The sequence below is a fragment of the Camellia sinensis genome, chromosome 7, assembly GCF_055761805.1.
Source record: "Camellia sinensis isolate YWXY chromosome 7, ASM5576180v1, whole genome shotgun sequence".
NCBI classification, from domain to species: Eukaryota; Viridiplantae; Streptophyta; class Magnoliopsida; order Ericales; family Theaceae; genus Camellia; species Camellia sinensis.
In genome coordinates, this window is record NC_138967.1 from 141,091,423 (window position 1) to 141,116,842 (window position 25,420).

A 25,420-nucleotide genomic window follows, 5' to 3' on the forward strand; every position below is an offset into this window, starting at 1 on the left:
GCATACATTTCAGCACTGAAATACGATGCTAAATGACATCAAAGCATGAAAATGATGCATGCAAGACATACTCGGAGCCATAAGCATCAAGACTAGTGAAGAGCATCACTCTAGAAGCATGCAATATTAAGCACAAATAACCAAACCAGCTCTGGACAGAGGCTACAACATGCTGAAATTGAAGCTCAAATAGCAAGAAATGCATACTCATGTATTGGCCCATAAACAAGGCATAAAGGCACAACTCTCAAAGCCATAAAGGAGTGGAATATGTGAGAGTGTGACTACACTATATGCTCTGAAATCATGTATAAAATGATGCCAAAACATGCAAACATCGCATGCACAACATGTTAAAGGCCCCAAAACTTAAAGCTAGTCAATGCCCTTTACACCACAACCATACTAAGCAATGCTCAAATGACCTTAACCATTCAAAATAGACCTAAGGCAGGTCAAAATAGCAACAAAAACATGCTGGAGTGGAGCATACGCATGCTAGAATGAGAGGCATGAGGCATGAGGCATGAAGCATGAAGCATGTTAGGCCAACAAGTAGGATTGCACTACAAGTATAAGATGAAAGAAACCAATGACCAAACCAACCAAAAACAGAGTTATGGCAGGTCCAAAAAGTCACAAAAACATGCTTGAACAAAGCCACAAAAAAATAGAAACACATGCTCATGTATTAGGCCACCAATACTAGCAAATAAGCATACAAGGAAAGGGGATCACCCTCTCCTATTTTGGACCACAAGAACAACTTTTTACCACTGAAATTCCTCTGAGTTTCAGTGGTTAAAAGGCCAAGCAATGGGTGATTCAAAAGCTTAGAGAGGTGGCTCAAGAGGCTTAACAAGCCAAAGAGCAAAAGAGGGGAACCACCCCCCTAACCACACAAGGCTCAAACCAATACTTTAAAGCCTTAAAAACAGAGTTATTAAGAGGCTTAAACCAACCTTAAAGTAGCATGCAAAGGTGACAAAGCTCTTAACCAAAACAAAGCTTAAAAGGGACAAGTGCTTTACTCTTAAAGAACAACAACAAGACAACAACTTCAGCAACAATTCTGAGTCAAAACCAAGTCTAAGACCTCAGAATAAGCTCCAAGGGACCTCAGCTCCAAAGTGACGGTGTTTGAATAAGTGTTTGTGTGCAAAAGTGTGAGGAAACAACACTTTAAGGCTCAATATAGCACAATATAGAGAGAGAAAGGGAGAATTCTAGAGAGAGAGGGAGATTTTTGCTTTGAAAAATCTGAACCCCAAACAAGGGGGAGGAAACTCCCTTATATACGCAATGCAAGCCAAAAGGCTTGCTCAATCCCTCCATACACATGTATGGAGAATGAGTTCAGTGAGCCACAATTGGCTCAAAAGATCTGAAAATATCTAAAAAGAAGAAAAATTGGCTGCCAGCCAGTTAAGTGGTCAGCCGGCCACTTCAACTAGCTGGCTGACCACTCTAACTAGTTGGCAAGGAGAAAAAGTGACTGGCAACTGCCAAAAGTGGTTGGCAAGGCCCCACTCTCCTTCAGCCAAGAGGCACCAAGGTTTGGCCTAAAAACAAGGCCAAAACACAGAGGGTTTAGAGGCTTAAAGACAAGGCGCTCAGCCGAGACCTTCGGACGCTCGAAACAAGCACAAACATGCGCAATTACCGCGTGCACAAACGATGACGTTTGAGTCTTAGGGTCGGTCAAAAATGGGGTGTCTACAGGCTTGAATTTGAACAGATTCGGATCTGTTTGGATAGATACGAAACTGTACAGAATTTCTGAAGAGCTGCAAACCAAAATTTGAATTTTATTTCCAACCAGAATTTGAAATAAAAAATAGACAGATTTTATTTCTAAATAAATAAAATAAATTGAAATGTTTTTGGCCCAAAAAGATAAGTATTGGGGTGAACAAGCCCAACCTCACACTACGCACCGACGTTTGAGCCTAGCCCGCCTGACCGAACGGACGGTGGCGGCGCATGTGTTTATTTTCGGTCTAATGAGTCTAGCCCATAACCTCATTCTCTACAAAACTTGGGTGCCCTTTGGGGCCTACCCCAAGTTCCAAACTCAAGCCTTATAAACCCACATAAAGTTTGCCTATCAAATCAATGTAGGACAAACCTTAAACTAAACCTTTAGGAAATTTCACCAAAAACACCATTTCCATTGAGCTCTCTTTGGCTTCAATTTCCCATTCACTCGATAATGGTTTTGAGCAACCAAATATACCACGTGAATCACAACGCGGCATAGAACGCGTTACTACTTAGACTCGCCAACTTCGGCGTATGGGTCCCACCTAAAAAATAGACCAAAGTTAAGGAAAAATTATATTTTCTAAAACCATTTCTAACAAAAACTCGTTGGAAATTCCTCTAAGGTAAATATCGACTACCCATCTTATCAACAACAATGCCTCTCTTCTTCTTATTACATTTTTGTTTTTGGGTTTATTTTGGCGTAAAAGGGGATATGACACTATTGTATCTTGATGTTGGAAATTCCCTAAGGTAACAGTCAGCAAACCTGTACCAAACAACTCGAACAAAACAACAATGATTGAAAACAACGAAGAATGTTAATGCAAGATTGAAAAAATTATCAATGGAACGCCAGCCTTATCAAAATTGTTGTCATCGTCCTCCATTGCTCTACAAAGTGAAATAACTGATGAAGAGTAATACATTGGGCTTGAAAAGAGCTTTAGGTTTCTAGTTCAGGAGGGTTTATCATGGTGATGAAGATGATACATTTAGAGTTTAAGATGGTTATGACGAGTAACAAGTTTAGGGTTTATGTTGGTTGGTTATGAAGAGTAACATGTTTAGGATTTAGAAAAGTGGAATACGTACAGCTAGAGGTGAAGGTACAATGTTGTATAGTGTTAATTCTTATTTGGTAGTTAGGTGTTCCATTAAATGATATATTTTAATATAATTTTACTTCAGTGTATAAGTGTAATAAATGAAAAATTAGAAATTAAGGGGTCTAAAGAATTAGGCAGGCAGGTGCTAATAGTAGCACTAAGGCCTCGTTTGGGAACAGACTAATTTAGTAACTTTTTGGCTATTTGACTAAAATACGAGCTAAAAAAAATTAGTATGTTTGGGATGACTTTTTGACTTTTTACGAAAAAATGTATAAAAATTAGAGAGAAAAGAGAATCTTTGACTTTTTGGTAAATTTAGTAACTTTTTGACTTTTTAGCTAAAAGGGAGGATTCCCAAACGAGGCCTAAAACAAAAACACTACCAAATAAGTACATTGTATAGCATTGCATAGGAGCTAAAATGGCTCTGCCATAGTCCCTACCTATAAATACATGGCTAAGAGTTAAGACAAGAATTTGCACATTGAGAATGCTCTTAAAGTAAAGCAAAAGCATGTCTCCACCATTTCATTATTTATCAGAATCAATGTAGTAATTGATAAAAAGAATGTGCCTAATAACAGTAAACCCTAATTACACCATGGAAATTTACAAAAAAAAAAAAAAAAAAAAAAACACTTTTCTCTATGGTGAATCCGATCATCAACAATGACCATGTCCTCTTGCATAAAAAAGTTAGCAATTGACATATAAACCAACTGCAACCAATATTTTCTTGACCTCTTGGAAGAAAAAAAAGAAAAAGAAAAAGAAAAAGATAAGCATATCTGTTCTTGGTCATTCTCTGTATCAGGACTTGGGATGGTTGTCTTTTTCAACCTCTGTTGAGGTTTCCTCATTTACAACAGTATCAGAGACAGCATCTTCGGTAGATAATTTGGAAAGATCATCGGTAGAAGGTGCTGGGGATATATCGGCTAAGAAATTGGATTCAGACTCGCCGACCTTGTGCAGTGCCCAGTACATGATGCTTGCTGTTAGAATGAGGATCATCTTCTGGTTTACCTGCCATAAAATAGCATTAGCCCATTAGAACATTTGAAGTTGTGCATCAATCAAAGTCAAAACCTATAAGAAGCATAGACAAGGGCAAGCCACACAACATGGACATACTGACACGTTGATTTTCAAAAAATGCAAGAACGACATGTGTGGGACACGCATTAGTAATTTATTCAAAGATAATGAAAAATATGTAACATGACACTATTATATTAGAAAGTTATATATTTTATGGCAAATTACACTAATAGTCCCTACAGTTTGGGGCTTATGTCACTTGGGTTCATAACTTTTTAATTGTGACACATTTGACCTTACATTTTGAATCTTGTTCCAAATAAGGACAATTGAAGATACCATTGCTTAATTTCAAGGGCAAAATCATCAATTTGATAAAATATAAACTAATATGACAAAAATAAATGTCAAATAAATATTTTTAAATTTAAAAAAATTATTTCTACTCACCAAAGATAAAATTATGTAAAATTGATAAATTTTTTGGACATTTATTTATTTATTTTTATCAAATTAATTTTTATTATGTGTTTAGATGATGATCATGTAATGGATGGTTGTTAAGATCTTAATGTGTAATCGATATATTTAATATATAAATTTTTTTTAATTTTGGATTTTTTAATTTAATGGATTGGTTTAATAACGATATCAAAGTTGTCATATTTGACTTTTGAAAAAATAGAAACTAACTTAATGAAAATAAAATCAACCACCCATTACATGATCATCATCCAAACACATAATAAAAATTAATTTGATAAAATAAAAAAAATGTCTAAAAGATTTATCAATTTTACATAATTTTATTTTTAGTGGGTAGAAATAATTTTTTAAAATTCAAAAATATTTTTTTGACATTTATTTTTGTCAGATTAGTTTATATTTTATCAAATTGACAATTTTACCCTTGAAATTAAGCAATGATATCTTCAAATGTCCTTATTTGGAACAAGATTCAAAATTCAGGATCAAATGTGTCACAATTGAAAAGTGAAGGACCAAAGTAACACAAGTCCCAAACTATAGGGACCGTGAGTGTAATTCGCCTTGTATTTTATAACTTAAACATCAAGATATTATTTACATAACAATTATATTCTAAAGAATTTAAGACTGCAATATATACAATATACCCATCTTATACATGTTTCAAAATATATTTAGAGTGCATAAGTTGTATTTTGAATAATGCAGAACATTATTATTATAAAGCGATTCATCACATAGGACATTGTCAAAGTGTCCGTGACGTGTCAATAAAGTGTCTAATATTATAAATTTAATTGTTTTATTATGACATGTTGAGAACTGTTAGGCACGTTTTTCAAAGTGTCCAAATAGTCTCGGTATCGGACATAGGTGTTAGACACAACAAATTCCCTCCATAGAAGTATCCACGCTTCTTAGGTCAAGGTGGTACAGTTTTCTTGAACTTCCTGATCAATGTCAAAAAATAAAAAGCGTATATTCCAGTTTAGCTACTAACAAGTCATGAGAAGATCTATCAGCAAGGTCCAATAACTCGGAAGGAAAAGATTAGGCCAATTTCTATCACTTGTAAGCTGTAAATGACAGTCAAAGGTAAAGTGAACCAGTTCAAAGGGTTAGGTTAATTAACATTTTGTCCAGTAACAGATATTTGTATTTGACAATGACATCATTTAATTTAATCCCAATAAATAAATTGACCTAGTGTATGAGCCCCTTGCTGAAGCGGGGTCTGGCGAGGGCAAAATTTACGCAACCTTCAATGTAATCCCAACCAAGTAGATGAAATTATAAACTTGATGTGATTACAAATTTAAATAAGTAAGTTCGCCGAGGTCATAATCTTTACCTCCATTATATCCTCAGGCAATAAGAAAATGGAGCACCCAAGCTTTCGAGCAACACTAATGATATATGTTGCATTCAACTTCATATCCTCATCTGCAATTACAATAAGAAAAACTAAGATCAGCTAGCTCATTCCAGCACCGGAACTGTTAGGGAACTTAGATCACAACGGCTGCATGTATCGTTTCACTTTCCCACATAATTTCTACAAAGACTCGAAAATTGTTCTACTTGTAAGCATAAATGAAACAAATTGGTGCATTTCAGGTTTTCTTAGGCAAGTGCTAAAGAACCTCAGTCTCCAATGTGAATTTCCAGCAAAAGAAAACGAGAGAGAAAATAAAATGAAATATATCAACCATATCATATGTGAAGCCCAATTTCAAGAATAACTCCACATCAGAAACCAAAAGTTTCAAGAATATCATACCAGTTTCACCCTTAGTAACAACACCCCAGTTTACAACTCTCGGCTCCACAGCACTAAGAAGTTCTAGGAAGAAAATCCCATTTGAAAGGTTTTTATCCTATCAAAAGTTGCCATGAAGTACGGAAATGATCAGTCATGGCTTAAAAAAACCTTTTGTAAAAAGGGACACAAAGCGTCATCAGTTACCTTAAAGCTCTCCATTTGAGATGCTCTGCCTGAGCTCTTCACTTTGTTGTTTGCCCAATTTAGAATGTCATTATCGGTTACCTCCTTTCCCCAGGAGCGGGAGCGAGACTTTAAGTTTTTCAGGAGTTGGAGCATCGTAAACCTCATCAACTGCCATAGAAAAGCTGAGGTGGAAAAGGTAGTCAATATATGTTTTCCTTTTTCCATTTTTGAAAACAACAATGATTCATCCCACTAAAAATATCACCACTAATAGCACTAATGCATTAAAAAAGTTTTAAAAAAAAAAAAAATACAACTCCAAGACTAAAACATCACATCATTAATGACGGGACCCACTGCCACCTAATTAGTGGGAGCACTAATTAGTGCTCCCAAGCATTTTTCTTTTGAAAATTAACCAGCGAGATAAAATTTGAATCTGTGAAACTTCATAGATGTTAAAGAACATACACAAGATACATAAGGAAAAGCATGATCACGACAGTTGGTGGATGGATTTTAAAAATAAAAATTGTTTAATAAAAGAAAAATAGATCCAAGAAATGCGTGTCAAATTAATTATTGCTTGAATGGACTGCACCCAATTAGACAAGCTTCATATCAAATGTCTCTCACAGCTGAAACCACATGATCCAAAAGTACAATAACAAATTCCTTTGCAAGTCAAAAGTAGCAAAGCAAAAGCGATTCCCATAGATGGAAGAGTAAATTAGGCAAAATTAACATGTTGGACAATGGGCTCACTTAGAAACTACACCCAGTTAGGCCCCATTAATGGGGGTCTGCAAGGGATGGATGGACTCTGTAGAAGCCTAACTTCTGACTGTAATGTATGGTGTATAGACCAATAATTGGGGCCCAACCATCAATGCAGCCCAGTGGGACATGAGCTGATAACCTAGCAGGCTCAAGAGATCCAGGGTAGCCCAGCTCAATGACCCGCGATAGAGGTCAGGCCAACCTCTCAACTCCACTAAGCTGGTCAGCAGAATCTCCTGCCCAACCAGCATATAAACATGTGCCTTATTTATATGTATGGGACGATCTAGGGTGGTCCCCTCCACCTATAACTGCCAGTAGCCACCAGAAAGATGTCTCATAGACTCAACCTCCTCGAATGATAGTGGTCCACGTGGCATACTCCTATTGGCGAGAGGAGTAATGGAATGATTCCCCCCATGTGAAGCAAATCACTCATGCTTTATTTGGTTCATTGGAATAAGAATGAAATGGAATGATCATTCCTTAGGGACCCCAATGGAATGATTATTCTCTTACAATACAATTCCGTTTGTAATGCATTTTTCATTATTTTTTTAGTCTACCAAACATGGGAATAGACATTTTGATGGAATAATCATTCCATTCCACTTCATTCTAGTGAACCAAACACTACCTGAGAGGTTGGTCTATATATGCACTCAACAGTATTGTGGAAGGTAAGTAATCCATTCATAAACCCTAAATCTCCATTACAGTCTTCTTCGAGCTCACCACCAACTTGATCGTAGGAGGACCTTGAGGAGGACACCCACTGGTGCACTCCAAAGGGTTTATTTATTTATTTATTTTGCAAGCCTTTGCCTAGGAAGAAGACCAGCCCATTACCAAGAAGCCCCACTCCATCACCATCTCACTGGATTGTGGACCATCCATTTACCGATTTCATCAATGTACAAAGTGACTGCCCTCATATTCGAACCCATAACCTCAAGGTTATTGGGATGAATTTCAACCAGTGAACCAATGGCCAACAGAGAGCCTCATTCAAGTGAAAAAAAGAAAAGAAAGGAGCCAGATACAGTAATTACATTTTTTCTACTTTTTTTTAGGCAAGGGAGGTAGGAGATGAAGTGTCACCAACCCAGTATGAGCTTCTTGTTTCCTTGTACAAAATCATTTCCAGCTACGTTCACAAGAGAGAAGTTTAATTCCTTTCCAATCTTTATGACTTGGTTGCAATTCTCAACTTTTTTGAAAGGCATCTTGATGGGAGGTTTGGTTGCATGCTTCCAGTTCACTGATCCTGGAGAAACTTTGTCAAGAATTTCCAATATAATCCATCTGCATGTATTTATCAAAAAAAAAAAAAAAATATAACCCATCTGCATGTAACAGAGATAAACATCAAGCAAAATTAGCAGGCACTCAAAAATGAGGCAAGGAAATCACAATCTCACCCTGCTCTGACATCCTCAAACAGATTATTGACACATGAATCAATTCCAAGACTGTTAATCCATAATCGAAAGCATCTCTCTTCCCTAGAAGTTTGAACATCATCTGTCATCATCTCAGCAAAAGAAATCTTTTGGCTGTCTGTGGATAAGCCATTCCTGCCTCAAAAAATCCACAAATTAATTACAAAGAAATCCACACTGATAGTCATAGAAAAAGCCAAAATATGCACAATCATAAATTAACATAAAGCACAAAATTAAGGGTCCGTTTGGATGGATTTGAATTTCAAATCAAGAGATTTGCCCATAATCATTCAAGTACAATAACTCAAATTTAGATATGATAGTTTACTTATCAAGATTGAGTTAAATAGCTTTATCAAGATTGAGTTAAATAGCTTTATCACGATGGATTTGAAATAATCATATAATAGTAGTTGTGTGGAATCATGCTAAGAGTTTGCTTTCTAGCTACAAAGGATCTTACTAAAATGTATATCTTCTATCTCAAGTTATCTTTTTTCATTGTTTTCTATCTAGTTAACCTCAAATCCCTTGATTTGAAATTCACATTCATCTAAACAGACACTAAATGTTTAATGTTGTTGAAATGCCTTGTGTTCCACAAGAACAAGTGGTAGAGGTTACACAAAAGGAAAGTGACTGGAAAAGTTCACCATAATTTTGTGCGCAGTTTCAGGAATAAAGAAATAGGAAACATAGTGAATTATGTGAACCTTAGTGATGTGGAATATAAGAAGCTCAAGGAAGAGTAAATTCAAAGAAGCAGCTATATTTGGAAATTTAAATGATTTTAAAGAGAAATCGATAGAAACATAAAAATAATCATAAAATAAAACTATAACAATATTATAAATATTGGCATGATGCAGAGTATAAGAAGCTCAAGGAAGGCTAAATTCAAAGAAACAATGATATTTAGACATTGGCATGATTTCATAGAGAAACTGATAGGAATTTTATATAATTATGTTTCTAGCTAGAAAGCACGGATACAGATACGAGATACGGATACGATACGATACGGATACGGCGATACAACAAAACCTAAAAAAGTAGGATACGGGTACGGGTACGGCTAGGATACGTTTGTAAAAAATAAAAAATAAAAAATAAATAAATTATTAGCAATGAGTTACACATAAGCTCAAGAATGATGAGAAATCACAGTAACTTTATAATGCAAAATACTAATCTTTAAGAATTAGGTATTAATTTAAGCTAATAGCTAGTTTAGTTTTTAAATTTTCAATAGGTCTTGCAAATATTTCATTACAATATCAAGTCTAATATGTTGATATTATAATATCAAAACAATCTATAACTTGACCCTATGTTTTTTCCTTTTGCACTAGTCAAAAATATTCTATGCAAGTTTATTTTCTTATTTATTTATTGATATTTAATTTTACTATTGTTATTGTTAAAATTGATGTATTATTGATTGATATTTGTTGTGTTTACAATGAGTCCTATATATAGAAGATTAAAGGAGGTAGGTATGTAGTAGGTGGAGTAGTAGGTGGAGTGGGTGGAGTAGGTGTAGTGGTAGGTTTTGGTACATTTTAACAGCCCCCCGCAAACTCAAGGGGGATAGGAACTAACCAACTTGAGTTTGGAGAGACTAACAAAACAAGAAAATAGTCGAATACATAAAATAAAAAAGGATAGGAGACACTGTATGGTCGTGTCAGACCGTTGTAGAAGACTGTATGGTTATGGCAGACCGATGTAGAAGACAGTTTATGGGGTCATGTCGGACCGTTGTAGCAGACAATATTGTGACAGTTGTTGTGACAGTTTACAGAGTCTTGTCGGACCCATGAAGGAGCTAACCGGAATCAATGTCGGGACAGTTTACAGAGTCTTGTCGGACCCCTAAAAAGTCGCACCCTCAAAAAGTGTTGTGACAGTTGTTGTGACAGTTTACGGAGTCTTGCTGGACCCTTGCAGAAACTAACCGGAATCAATGTCGGAACAGTTTACAGAGTCTTGTCGGACCCATAAAGGAGCTAACCGGAATCAATGTCGGGACAGTTTACAGAGTCTTGTCGGACCCATGAAGGAGCTAACCGGAATCAATGTCGGAACAGTTTACAGAGTCTTGTCGGACCCTTAAAAAGTTGCACCCTCAAAAGGTGTGCCCAATTTTTCAAAAGGCGTGCCATCAAAAGGCGTGCCCAATCCATAAAAAGACGTGCCAGATATGATGGCGAGGCACGTGAGTGCCTTGGCTGGCGCGCCCGTTTGTCGTCTGGCGTCAAGTGGCGCGCGATACGCGTGGCTGCCTCGGCTATTTAACCAAGACGGAGGCTGAGGCTGAGGCTGAGGCTGAGGCAGAAGCTGAGACAGAAAAACTGAGAGAAACCTCTGAAAAATTCTTCGTTTTGCTGAGAAAGATATTCTGTAACACTCTGTTGCCCAGAAAAATGGCTTCGTCTTCCCGCGGTCTGCTCACTCTCTTTCCCGACCTCAACGAGTCAACAAGAGAGATAACTGGTGCGGTGGCACTGGAACCTCAACCAAGCGCCCCGGAGTTTGCTCCGTTGAACTTTCCTATGCGGTCTGTGGAGCAAAGAATGGCAGTGCAGTCGGATGTAGAGGCTAATCAGTATACATTGAAGTCATGTGTGGAAACCATGACTGCGGTTACAAATTTGTCGAACCGGCTGCAGAGTAGGACAAATGAGGTGCAGCAGTTAAACGCCCAACTGGCTCTGCTCCAACGCATGTATAAGGATGCGCGAGCAGAGATAAGTGTGCTAAAGGCGGAAAACAAGGAGCTGAAGCGGAAGGCCACCGTGATGTTTCGATTTGGAGGGCCGCCATATGCTGCAGTGGAGGAGCAGGGAGTAGTGATCATGCCCAGTGGAGTGGGAAACACGAAGGCAACACCGGCAAGGGCCGCCCAAGACGGAGGCAAGAAGAAGAGACCGGCGGCAGAGTAGAGAAGAAAAAAAATCCCGCCTGTGGATGTGGTTGTTTTGGTTTTGTTTGATTGTTTGATTGTTTTTTTTTTTTTTTTTTTTTTTGGGTGTAAAATTGTGATCGGGGTTGATCCCCGGCATGAAGAAATGACAAGTTTGTGGAATGTTGGTGGTGTTGTTATTTTGTTTAAGAATAAAAATAAAAGAAAATAAAACAATGGATAAAGAAAATAGATAAAAATATTTGTGGATGGGTCATATGAAAAACATCGGTGTGATTTTTTTTTTTTTTTTTTTTGGTGGAATATAAAAAATAATAATAAGATAATGAAAAAAGGGTGATGCTCACTAACGAGTTGTATAATAATGAAATATTGATGGAGAAATATATTATAATAATATATATATATATATATAGATATAAAATAAAGAAAGTTGGGCAGTGGAGACATAATGATGATGATAAAATAGGATGATGGGGTTAAAATAAAATAAAATAAAAAAAAAAAAACGATGATGGGATTTCAGAGAAAGAGAATGTAGGTTGGGGGTAGTGCACCTGCAAAAGATATATGGTTGGAGAGTGGGTCACATGGGTGAGTGGTGGTAAAGGAAGTAAAAGAAAAAATAAAGAAATAAGAGAAGAAAAGTAAAATGGGGTTGGTGTTGTCGAGAGAGAGAAGAGAGAGATGGGTTTGTGCAGTGAATTCAGCTCAAGAAAAGCATGTCCAGATCTAGATAAACCACACAGCAATGGAAGATGCAATGACAAGGATCATCAGAAATGGTTCTCCATGAAAATCCAATAAAAATGCCCCGAAATTCCATAGTTAGCCATGATTTTTGGTCCACAACAACCTGAAATGAAACTAAGAAGACGGGGCTTATTCTTGTTCTTGAGGAGGAGGAGGTTGTTGTTCCAATGGGGGAACCCAAATCCCGTGGACCCACTCACGGTGTAAGCGCAGATCGGAATCAGGAAAATCAATCTGCTCCCTGGAACTTCTGAAGAAAACAGAGTATCTAGAATCTTGGAGAATGGCAGTGACAATACCCTCCCACCAACCGTCGTTGTGGAAAGCATCGACCTCTTCGCTGAGCTTCGAAGACGAGGGTTTCAGAGGGTCCTGGTACACAGCCACTGTCCTCCGAACCGTCTCCAAGAAGAACAACAAGATCTTCGTGCAGAAACAAATTGCAGTCACCAACTTTATCCACTCCTTTCAGCTTGAGGACGGAGGAAAGAGCAGCGAGGAGAAAACAGAAGCTTGAAGAAAAATTCAATGCTAAGGACACACAAAAAGTGTAGCTGCAGACAAGATTAAAGGAGAAAGCAGGAACAGAACTTAGAAAATTGCGGCAAAGCTTCTGCTTCAAAGCCCGGCCACTACCTGATTTTTACAAGGAAAGAGAAACACCAAAAGATCAGATAAACAAAACTCCATCGACACATTGATGTGCATGGACCTGAAGTTCATCGATTGGCTGCTATGGCTGGAAAATATAAGGTATATTTAGTGATGGGTGTGATAGAGATGACAGCGGAATAGGTTGAGGTCCGGCGGGCGGCCAAGGCGAGGTTGCCGCCCGCCGGTGAAGCGAGAAATACTAAGGTCTTAACCTTGCTCTGATACCATGTTAAAATTGATGTATTATTGATTGATATTTGTTGTGTTTACAATGAGTCCTATATATAGAAGATTAAAGGAGGTAGGTATGTAGTAGGTGGAGTAGTAGGTGGAGTGGGTGGAGTAGGTGTAGTGGTAGGTTTTGGTACATTTTAACAGTTATATTATCTTATTAATCTTTACTTCTATGTAGTTGTAGGGGACACGCATGATATAATAAAGATATGCCAATTTGATGACTTCTATTATTTGAGCTTACTATGTTATTTTTATAAAAAAAAAACTAAGCAAAGTATTGTAAAAATATTCTATTTATTCTCGCAATTATATTTTATCATGATGTTATGCAAGAAATAATACAATTCTAATTTCGTAAAAGGAGTAATACGTGGCTTGGAGGATTTGATACTTCAAAATTAATTAAGAAGTATCCGATAATATGTGAGTCGGAGTATCCGATACTTCAAAACTAAGTATCCGATACTTCAAAATTAATGAAAAATTAATTAAGAAGTATCCGATACTTTTAATAAGTATCTGATACGTATCCGTAAGTATCCAAGGAATATCGGTATCCGATACGGATACGATACGGATACGTCTTCCTATTTGAAGTATCCGTGCTTCATAGGTTTCTAGTATTATTAAAGTATTATTTTATGATTATTTTTTTGATTTGTAGGATTTTTAGGTCAAGGTTATTTTGATAATTTTCATTACTGTTGTCATGGGTTGTAAGGGTTGCCCATGGGTCGTCTTGTGGGTCAAGTTATTTAATTAGGTTCTATTTATGTTTCTTATTTAGTCTTAAATTAGTTTTAGAAGTCAAAGATATTATAATAGTTTTCTTTTTTGGTTATAGTTAGTTTAGAAAGTCTCCTAATTCTATATAAAATCATGTAATGCTTATAATTCTAGGGAGTTGATATTTTATAAAAAGTTGAGAGCTTTGAAGCTTCTTTATGGGTTGTGTGATGCAATCAAACCGTTGGTGTGATGCCTAAGGAATTCTATGAATGATTCCTAGATCTATCTTCTTCTCTCTTTCCCCCCCCCCCCTTACATTTCAGCACCTTTACAGCCCTAGAACAGCCCTTGCGGCGCTGTCCCTATTCGTCCTACATCAGTTTGGTATCAAAGCGAAAGATCCTATTGTTTTGTGGAAGTTCAAAAACATATTTACGCATCCTAGAACTCTTGAAAAGGGAATATTTTCTTAAAACCAAAGAGATCAAATTCTTTTTAAAATTGTGGAGCAGTTAGATAGTTTTCAAGTTCGGCTTAATTCTTTGGAAAGACGAGCAGCCCAACAGAAGGTCGTAAACGGTCAGATTATAAGGGGAAAAAATAATCTTATTGATGACTCAAAAGCACCCCAAGAAGACCTAGTTGTTATTCAAGAAGAGGATGAGGTCTAAATAGAAGACTCGAATGTCACACAAGCTGTAGGGATTGAAGAATTACATGATCCAGTTGTTGACACCGATCCTAATATGGCTTTATAGGCCAACAATTTGTTGCCTCAATTCTCTACGACAGATTCTAATATTTTCCAAAGGGATGGTAATGTTGAACTACATGATGAACATTGGTTGAAAAGGAGGATGAAAGTTTGGAATCCGCAATTAATGATGTGGGTGAAAGTATTCAAATTGATTACAAACAGTGCCTTGCAGAGCCAAATGAGAACAGATTTCACAAAATAAATTTTGCAGCCCAAGATTTGGATCAATTCAAGGATGTTTCACTTCTTTTGATTGATTTTGTCATTCCTGACAGATTTAGTATCATGAAGGACTAGATTAATTTCTCAATATTTTTGTTCCTATCTGCAACAAAGAAAAGACGGCGACAACTTAAAGATTTTAACATGAAGCCGTGGAAGCAATTCCAAAGCTTGTGGATGCTTATACTTCAACACTTCTAAAATCACGGTTGAGTTTTTTTTCTAACCAAGGGAGAATGATGTGGAATATAAGAAGCTCAAGGAAGAGCAAATTCAAAGAAGCGGCGATATTTGAAAATTGAAATGATTTTACAAAGAAATTGATAGGAACCATACATAATCATGGTTATAATATTATTATAGTTTTATTTTATGATTATTTTTATGTTTCTAGGAGTATTAGGCAGGGGGTATTTTGATAATTTTATGTTTGCCTACATGGGCTGTAGGGGTCGCCCATGGGTCGTCTTGTGAGTCAAGTTATTTAATTAGTCTTTGTTTTTGTTTCTTATTTAGTCTTGAATTAGTTTTGGAAGTCAAAGATATTTTGGTGGTTTCCTATTTTAGTTCTAGTTTGTTTATGAAGTTTTCTAGTCCTATATGTAATGCTTATAATTTGATAGAGTTGATATTTTATAAAAAGTTGAGAGTTTTGAACCATGTAATGCTTCTTTATTGGTTGTGCGATGCAATCAAACCCTTGGTGTCATGCCTAAGGAATTCTAAGAGTGATTCCTAAATCTATCCTCTTCTTTTTCTTTTTCTTTTTTTCCCTAAATTTCAGCACCTTCACAGCCCCAGAACAGCCCTTACGGTGCTGTCTCTATTCGTCCTGCATCACTTAGCTTGTTTGGGAATTGACTATTTTAGTTAGCATGTTGGCTTTTTACAAAAAGATGTGCAAAAAAGTAGAGAGAGTGATGTGATTGGGTGTTTTGACTTTTTGTCTATTTTAGTCAAAAAAACCTCATCCCAAACAAGGCTGATCAAGGATCAAATGTCAAAAAATTTCAGTTAGCTTGGAAACATATATGTTTTAGAAACATTTCGAAAACATAAGGGACATTAGAAAGAAAATAAAACATTTGACAAATGTTTCGAAACAAAAACTTAAACCAAAACCTAAATAAAATGCTAATACATTCTTAGTAATTAAATAATTGAACATTGTGTGGTCTACTCATAAACAAAAGGTTTGAAGGCTTAGTAGGAGAATAGGTTTGCCAATTGTAAGGAAAAAAACTTTAAAAATATATGAAACATTCTAGTAGTAGTAGCCTAGTAGGGATGAAAAAAAAAAGTACTTTTCAATAACAAACAAAGAGAATAAACGACTTAATCATGATTGTTTTCCTTCCCCTTTATATCTCTCCTCTTCTACTTTCTAGTTTATCAGATTCTCTAGTAAGATTAATATTTTTATTTGAAAAAAAAAAACGCCCATGATTGTTTTAAGATTAATATTTTTATTTGTTTTCAAATATTTTCTTTTGAGAAAAAAAGGGCAAATGAAAATTAGTAATGTTAAATATTTTTAATAGGTGTCGAAACAACTCATTGTTTCAGTATGTTTTGATGGAAACATTAGAATTTTGGAATTCCACTAATGTTTCGTTTTTGTTACATCAAACATTGGAACTTTAATATTCCACTTATGTTTAGTTTTGCTTTCCTAGGAAATGAAAACGTTTTGATGAAAAATAAATTAAATTTTGTTCTTTGCTTGGTATGTTATCATATTTCCAATTGGTGCACAGATTATCTTTAATACTCTTTTAGCCAACTCAATATAACTGGATGTGTTAACAGGTATGCATGCACAAACTTTAGAGCCAATTATAATTTTTCTTTTCAGTGCCCAAAATATTGTCTAAACTGAATGAATTTAACCATCTAAGTTGACAAAGATACTTCCAAGATGGCATGTGGTGGGTCTCAAGTATCATGCATTTGCCCCACAAGTTATGTGCTAAGTAGCACAGACATGAAAATGTGACACAACATGGACACACTAACCTTCAAAAACCACAGGACATAACATGCTTGAGACACGTTAAAATATTATATTTTTCTAAATTTATTATATGTGATATATATATGAATAATTTATTTAAAGATAATGAAAATATGTAACATAACACTAATCTGTACAATTATATATGTGAGCACATGACTTGGCATCTAATAGTGTGGTGGCTTCTCCTTCTGCCACGTGGCAAATTTTCCTTTCCTAAAATAAAAAAATATTATTCAAAGGCGTGAGCAAGATTTGAACCTAAGACCTTAGATATTATTAAGAACATTCTTACTATTTAGACAACATACATATTATGATATTAATTTACACACGCACCCACTAGTTACATAAAAAGGCTACATATATTTCATAAAATAAACATTAAGATATCATTCACGTAAAAATTATATTCTAAAATGACAATTATAAAATATTGCAATACGTATGATATATTCATCTTATTAATGTTTCAAAACATGTTTAGAGTGCATAGAAGAATGTAGGACATTCTTATCATGAAGGTATTCATCACATAGGCCGTGTTCAGAGGGTCAAGAAGTGTCGTCGAAGTGTTTGCAAAGTGTCGATAAAATGTCTAATCTTATGAATTTGATTTTTTAATTAAGACATCCTCCATAGAAGCGTCCGTGTTTTTTAGGTTCAGACCAACAAATAAAATGTCAATGCTTACCTATGCTGGAATATTTGAGCAACAAATGCAAGATTTAGATTTGGTGATCCCTCAACAATGTCCTTTGGAGTGACATAGTTTTTGCAATCCATTTTCTCTGCATGCTCAATAATCATATTTGCTCTTCGATTAGGATCCATAGCATCCAGCGTGGTGGCACTACCATGTTCTGGTGCAAGCACATTGAGCAAATGAGCATAGGCTTCACCATCCTGCAAGTGCACAAGTCTATAACATTATTTTAGAGAAAAATACAAAAGAAAGGACACAACTAATTGCAAATACAAATATTTAAATTTAGAAGGTAAATATCCCTAAGGTATGTTTTGGCTTGTCAATCATTGATATGATGCATAATCACCTATGGAAGTTTCTCCTTAAGAACAAATCATGAATCACAAAGCTAATAAAGAATACAACACAAAAATCCAGTTTTGGTTATTTCCTCTCCATTAAAGTAACTTGTGGCTTGACTTGAAGAACTTATTTTTGCTATATAAAAGTCCTTTTACCAGAGTAGTGAAGAGAAAACTGCCTCTGAATTTCTGCTTGTAGATTAAAACTTTCGACCTAGAAGTAAATGTTAATGAGACAATAGTTTTATTGTTGCAAATTGCAGGATCAAGAGTGATTGTTTCGCGAAATGCTCAGAAGGTCACACTTAATAGGTAAATATTATGTGAAAAGAATCTCTAGTCTTCTTTCTTTCTTTCTTTCATTGGGTGGGCTGGTGGAGTGCAAGCCTAGAAATTGCCTTTGAGTTACATATTTTATGGAGATGAAATACAATTGGAAAATGCTACATATAATCCTATTTCTTACCTCATTTTCTCACTCCTAGACACAAGTCAATGGGTCCCATGTGCATTTATTGATGTGGGCCCCATTGCTTTGTGTCTTGGAGTGAGAAAATGAGGTGAGAAATGTGATTATATATATCAGCACTCTTACTGATATTAACGGAATGCTACATCCGACTACTTGCATGTCTTTAGCATGTTAGTATCTCAAAGATGTCCTCCTGAACCTGGCATAAATTGGGTAATGTAATAAAAGACACTTCACTTCCTAAGTTACTAAAGTATAATGAGACATAAAATTCTTTACTATCAAATGTGTAGAAAATAAGAAAATAAGAGAAAGATATATTTGATATGTTGCTTTGTACAATGGAGATGATCTATTATATAGGCAAGTGTGGAGTGGCCACCACCAAGATACAGAAATATGGAAAGGATCTAAATTAGAGCTAATTACATAAATTAGGGCTAATCACATCAATTCATAATGTAGATGATTCAATATTCCTAATATACATTAACATCCCCCCTCAAACTCAAGTAGGTTGAGACAATTGAGACCAACTTGAGTTTGGAAGAAAATCTACGATGGTGTGGACCGCATGGCTGCTAGAGATCTAAAAAGAGCCTTGGGCGATATCCGAATAGCAAACCTGCGGAGGTTGAGATGATTTACTGCGATAAAGGCAAGTGTGGTGGTCATGGTGATGGAAGACCACTAAGAGCTAGTTTACTGTCTTGGCATCAGACATGCAAGTGAACAAAGAGGTCTGGAGTTGACTTCTTCCATCGTGGGAGGACTGGACTAAAGAGGTTGAACATGACTTCTTACAAAAGACAAGGATGGACAAAGAGGCCACCAAATTGGACTTCTTCCTCCGGTTCAAGACTGGAGTGGACAGGACAGGGAGGTTTGAATATGACTTCTTTCACTAGCTGGACACAAGGATGGACAAAGAGGACTAAACTGGTCTTCTACCACAGGAAAGGGCATCTAAAAAATGCACTAGAGTGAGGCAGTGTGAGAAAGGCAGAAGAAACAGACGGATTTGGAGTGGCCGTGATAAGATGTGGGTGATAGTGATGTTTAAGATTGTAAAAATTGGCAGGCTATTGGTGAATCATAAAAAAAGAGAGTGCTTGGCTAAAGTAGGAGTCATGATTTGAGGGTCCAACGAGCGAAGGCAGCAAAGGGGCGTCCTTCTACAGAGTGGAAGCTTAATTGAGAATTTAGGCCACAAGTATTGACGGCTCCGAAACAATGTAGAAAACAAGAAAATAAGAGAGATAATTTCGATATGTTGCTTTGTACAATGGAGAGGATCTACTATATAGGCAACGGTGGAGTGGCCACCAAGATACAAAAATGTGGAAAGGATCTAAATTAGCGCTAATCACATCTATTCATAATATAGATGATTCAATATTCTTAATATATGTTAAAAAGATGACTACATTACTTTGTTTTATGTTGATTAACATTTACAATCACAATGAAATTTATCACTGTGGTTTATTAGGTGAAATTCATCCTTCGCTGTTTTCAATTGCAGTCCAATGTGTCTTCCATGTGATGTTGCAAAGCTTGCATGATTATTTGAATTGAAATTCTATTTAACCCTCAAGGAACAATAACTAATTAACATGTAGTTGTTAACTTGTCAATATAAATTACTTCAGAACCTAGGATCCATTCAACTTTTTATTTTAAGTGTCAGATTGTCAATCACTTATTTAAAATTCGTGTATCTTAATTAAGAAATGATAAAAGTAGAATGTCAACAATAAAAACCAACTGTTGCTAGCCCCATTGGCTAACACCCTTGCATCTCACTAGAAGACCAAGGGTTCAAGGTTTTTCCCTCTCCCTTAGCTGTGACCTCTGATGTACAAAAGAAGGGAGGGGGGGGGGGGGGGGTGTTCGGGGAAGAAAAAAAAAATAGAGAATGTCAACAATAAAATCTGAGGGTATCAATGGGCTAATATTGTAAAAGGGAAGGTTTTATGCATAAAATATAAAACTGGAAAAGGGAATATAAATTTTAAATTATAAAGAAATCTTAGCCCAAGAATGCAAAGATTACATTGACAGAACCATTGAATTGTGCAAAAATTCACTATGCATGGAGTAGTAAAGAACGAAGAAGCCATAAGAGAGCGGCCAAACTAAAAATGTTGACTGTGTTTTCGCTTTCTTTGTTTGTTTCCCCCCTTCCTCCCCACCCATAATTTACAAGCGAAGGAGGCACCTCCCTAACTTTGCCCGAATGCTATAAGTAGGACCACAATGTTCCAGGTAATATCATCTAAAGGTAGATACAAATCATTTCAATATAATTATGTGTGCTGCTGATCACCAAATCAAGCAAACTTAAATTATTGTTGCCACTAGATTTAAACCAAGAGTGCTTCATCATTAAGAAACCGGTGAATTTTTTCTTACCTTCAGATCAGATGAAAAATTTGTAACCTGTTTCTTGTAGCCTGCTTTCTTCAGTTGGAAATTCATCCATTTGAGTAAAACCTTCTCGGGAGGTAAACTCATGAGTTCCTCAACATCCTGCAAATTTCGTCACTTATTTAATTCAAATATAAAATATCAAAGTGTAAAACATAATACTCTATTTCTTCACTACAATATCAATGGAGGTAAAAACAATTAACATCCTGTGACCTTGCTGTCATCCACCAATTCCACCAGTTGAGGAGTTTTCTTTAAATTGAGATCAGCTAACAGTTGAATCTGATCTTGCAGCCAAACATAAATACAAACACGATTGAGAGCTATGGTGATCAAAATCTACGTATCTCGAGAAAATATCCATTGGACAAAGTAAAGATACCTTGATTATTTGAGAAATCAACCCCACTACCAGATGTGGCTAAACCAGAGCAAAAGAAAGAGACTTCAGCGACTTCTGTATCAGCAGTGGAAAATATAAACAACATTTCAATGAAATAGTTAGCATTAGCTTAACCTACTCTTGCTTCAATTAAGTCCTGTGTGCCAATATTAACCACAGTGCAGCCTATAGCCTTCGCAGAATTGAGGCAAAGAGTGTGATTCTCATTCCTCTCCCATGGATTAAGGACCCGTTTGGTGTTGATAGCTCGCTCATCTATTGTACCAGGGACAGCAACATTGATGAGCTTACTGCATGACAGAAGTAATATATTAACAAACTACAAACATTCATGTAAGCATAGACACCTCTCCAGAGGTCACATATCGGTGTCTGACACGTTGGAGAGAGTTCACCATGCTATGGACAGTATTTAATTAATTTATTTATTTTTACCGGAATAGCATACCCAAGGTTGATAATTTGATAAAAATAAGTATTTAACATAAAATAAATATGTGATTTAAAAAAATATATGACATAATAAATATAAAATTATATGTTTTGCATGTGTCCGCGCCGTGTCATGTCTGGAATTTTCTGAAAATTTGCATGTCTATGTGTCTGTATTGTGTTACGTGTTTGTATATGTACTTCTTAGTTCAATTGAAGTGTCAAGTGGATCTTTATATGTACCAGAGAAGAACTCCATCCTTTGCAAGATCAAATAAAGCATTGTTAGATGGGTCTAGAGGAAGATATTCCTTCAAGAATGGATCTTCTCTGAGGAAGCTGTTAATGTGGGCAACAAAAGAGGCCTTCTCGGATTCACTAATGGTGTGGCGGAGGGTTGTTGTGGTAGCCTTGAGAAATGAAGTTGAACTTTTCAATTTCGGTCCACCAGCTTTTGCTGTTCCTCTTGCTTGTAAATTCAGGCATGCCTGCCCATCACAAAATCCAACTTAGGTTTTATTTCTTTTGGCTACTTAGAAAGCTATATTTCATCAATTCTATTTATCTATTCTATTATATGAAACACACAACTCCGAAGCTTTTGGTTATGCATTTTTGTCTTCCCAAAATACCCCTAAAATTGGTAAGGGCTAAAACTCCATATCCAGTAACTGCTGCTAATCAGTTTTCCAATTCATTTAGATGTACAATTGTAAACGCATTGCCTTTGCAGCTGCCACTAGTTTATGAAGTATAAACGTGAATAACATTAATAATACATAAGAGATGATGATAAATAAACAATGCAAGTTACTAGAGGCCCGCTCATCTGCAAAATCTTATTGCTTTTTGGTTTCCCAATTACATATATTTCATCGACCAAAAAGGTACTCATTTATACCTATGTTACATGGACTCTTCAAATTAAATCAAATACCCGTGTCGGACACCCGGCACTCGGACAAGGGTATGGGATATGTGTCGGATACTTTTCAACGGATACTTCTTATATAATTGTATATAACACTATTATTATATGTATATATTATTATATAATTGCTATAAATGTCATTTTGACACTATAAGTTACATATAATACCATTTTATCTCACATATTAGATTAAAAATATAAAAATATGACATTTTTTTGCCGAGTCCGCTTATCCTTAAATTTATGATTTGATGAGTCCGACCTCTAGATACATACCCGCACCCGACACCCGTACCCGAGTCCATGTAACATAGTAAATGAGAGAACCATCAAATTTAACCATGTCTGCTTATGAACTGGCATAATTGTTCAGCCTCTATTTAATTATCTTATTTCAACTATTCAAAAGCTAAAAAGTCTCCACCAAGTACGAAAAATATTTGGAACAACAAATAACAGAAAAAAGAAAAAGAAGCAATGCCAGTTACATCTTTGGGAACTTACCCGAAGGAAGGATTCAAAATCAATTTCTTGGCTCATGTCAGAAGAAGACTCCCCCAAGATAGTCCTTACCTGCGTCTCGTTAAAGATTTCACTCAAACCCCTTAATTTCATCATCACTGGAGGCAAATCTCCCAACGTGACTTTACCAGATTGGTTCCTTGCTGAAAGAAACTATAACCAAAAACAAACAGAAATTGCCACTAAGCCAAATATTTGTCCATACAATGTTGTTGATAAATGAATTCAAGAAAGAAAGCAAAACCCAAAAAAATTAATAAAATTACATACATGGGATTTGAGGCCGCGAAGCTCAACTTGAGTGAATTGGCTTTGAAGCCATGGATCAGAAACAACAACACCCTCAAAACCAGACATTTTGCTTGTGTTTGTGCCAGTCCCAAATGAGAAGAACAAACTAATTGTCCAGAAAGCAAACAAAAAATAAAATAAAATAAAATAAGATAAACTAAATAAAACAGTTTGATGTATGAAGAGATTTGAATACCAATGTATTTAATACAAACTCTAGATCCATATTACATTATTTAGCATGCATGCATGCTGTTCACAAAAAAGAATCACAGAATATTTGATTGCTGAGGAAAATGTAGAGAAACATACGAAAAAAAGAAAAAAAAAAATCAGAATTTTTATTACATTTAGTGAAATGTGACGAACCTACACAAGTGTGGGTAATCTCAGATTCGAAACTAATAAATTTTTCTTTCTCCTCCTCTGTTTTTGTCAGCAACCAAACAGAGGATTGAGAGAATCGAATGTCCCAGAAATGCAATAGAGAAAATAACTAAAACCCATATCGAAAAACGGAATGTAAGTACAAATAAAAGAGAACAAATCTTCTGATAATCAAATTTTCATTGTGAGATTAAAGAGCCTTTTCGTTTGCTCAGTGGTGTGGCAGTTCTTCAGGCGTCTTTTTCTGAATGGGGAATGGAAAGAAACATAATGTGTTGAGAGAGAGAGAGAGAGAGAGAAGAGAGTTCTGGACCTGGTGTCGATTGAGAGAAAGAGAGAGAACACAAAGGAGAGAGAGAGAGAGAGAAAACCGTATTACCTTTCGGACCCGCGAATTATCAGGGTGGCGAGGCATTGGGGTGTTCGTTTCAGATAATTTATGGCTTTTAGTTTTGAAAAAAATTATTTTGGATTGTTTGATTAAATTTATTTCAAACAGTTTCTGATTCTAACAGCTTATTTTAACTCAAAAAAAACTGATTCTGAGAAGCTGCTCACCCTTTACTTCTGATTATCAGTTTTTGCTGTGTACATGTTAATTTATGGTTATACTTTTAAATTTTTTTTATTTTTTATTTTTTTAAAAATAGAAAAAGATTCAAATAGACTATACATTATTATTATTATTTTTTATAAGAAATGTAGACAAACAAAAAATAAAAATTAATTGAAAAAGTTATTTCACAGCTTATTTAACAAACATTACTCAGCAACTTAAATCTATAATCCAACAATTACACCAAACAGATTAAACAACTTCTGATTAAAGTCATAATCTATAATCTGTTAAGTTATAATCTATAAGCTGTTTTAACAACTACACCAAATTGTGCGCTACAAATAATAACTTAGGCCGTGTTTGACAATGGTTTTTTTTTGGTTAAAATAATTAATAAAATTAAATATATTAAAATAATTAATAAGATAAAATGTCATATTCAAATCATAATTATTTTATTTTTTCTCTCAGTGTCATCAAATCAATTACGAAAAAAAGCTAACCAACTTTTTAAACACAATTTTTTTAGCTAAATTAAAATAATCAAAAAGCTAAAAAGACAGTTAAAATAATCAATTTCCCAAACCAACCCTTGTTTTGTTGATATTCATGATCAATTTCATGGGAAAGACTATGGGAAAGACTATAGAACCTTATAATTAAAGAAAAAATGACAAAATTTTATATTTTTTGAGTTATAATTAAAAAGAAAAAAGCATAACCAAAACTACATGAGGCATAATCAAACATTTCAAAATAATGTTATAACTAAAAAAAAAAATTTGTTGTAACTAAAGAAAAAAAAAATGGCGTAATTAAGGTGCATATGGTGAGGAATGTATTATAGAATCCTCCTTGATTTTTAATTCTTGTTTTGAAAATAAACATTAATTAAATGGATTCAATTATCTCAAGGTGGCCATTCAAGTTGAGAGAGAGAGAGTTTGAGTTTTTAGACAAGCATGGTGATATGAATAGTTATTTTTTAAATTATTTATATAAAAAATTAAAATTATTAGATATCAGTAGCTATATATTTAAATTTTAAAACAATTGATGACAATTATAA

At 35.3% G+C, this 25,420-nt stretch overlaps 1 protein-coding gene across 1 annotated transcript; it reads right to left on the reverse strand.

Annotated features, from left to right (window-relative positions):
• Positions 1–3,378: 3,378 nt before the first annotated feature.
• LOC114308393 (fimbrin-4) lies at positions 3,379–23,507 on the reverse strand. Its single transcript, XM_028253977.2, has 14 exons — positions 23,385–23,507; positions 23,097–23,267; positions 21,905–22,149; positions 21,348–21,519; positions 21,209–21,247; positions 21,040–21,108; positions 20,809–20,925; positions 17,566–17,777; positions 8,556–8,711; positions 8,240–8,439; positions 6,373–6,536; positions 6,187–6,283; positions 5,758–5,849; positions 3,379–3,902 (listed from the first exon to the last, which is right to left on the reverse strand). Exons 1-14 carry the CDS (start codon positions 23,469–23,471, stop codon positions 3,687–3,689), a joined length of 2,037 nt encoding a protein of 678 aa, XP_028109778.2. The 5' UTR covers positions 23,472–23,507; the 3' UTR covers positions 3,379–3,686.
• Positions 23,508–25,420: the final 1,913 nt, after the last annotated feature.

Coding starts and splice junctions, on each gene's coding strand:
- LOC114308393 (XM_028253977.2), bottom strand. CDS start 23,471: ATGTCTGGTTTTGAGGGTGTTGTTGTTTCTGATCCATGGCTTCAAAGC. Junction 21,520..21,904: donor AAGGATGGAGTTCTTCTCTG/GTACATATAAAG, acceptor TCTGTCATGCAG/TAAGCTCATCAATGTTGCTG. Junction 21,248..21,347: donor AGGACTTAATTGAAGCAAGA/GTAGGTTAAGCT, acceptor GCTCTGGTTTAG/CCACATCTGGTAGTGGGGTT.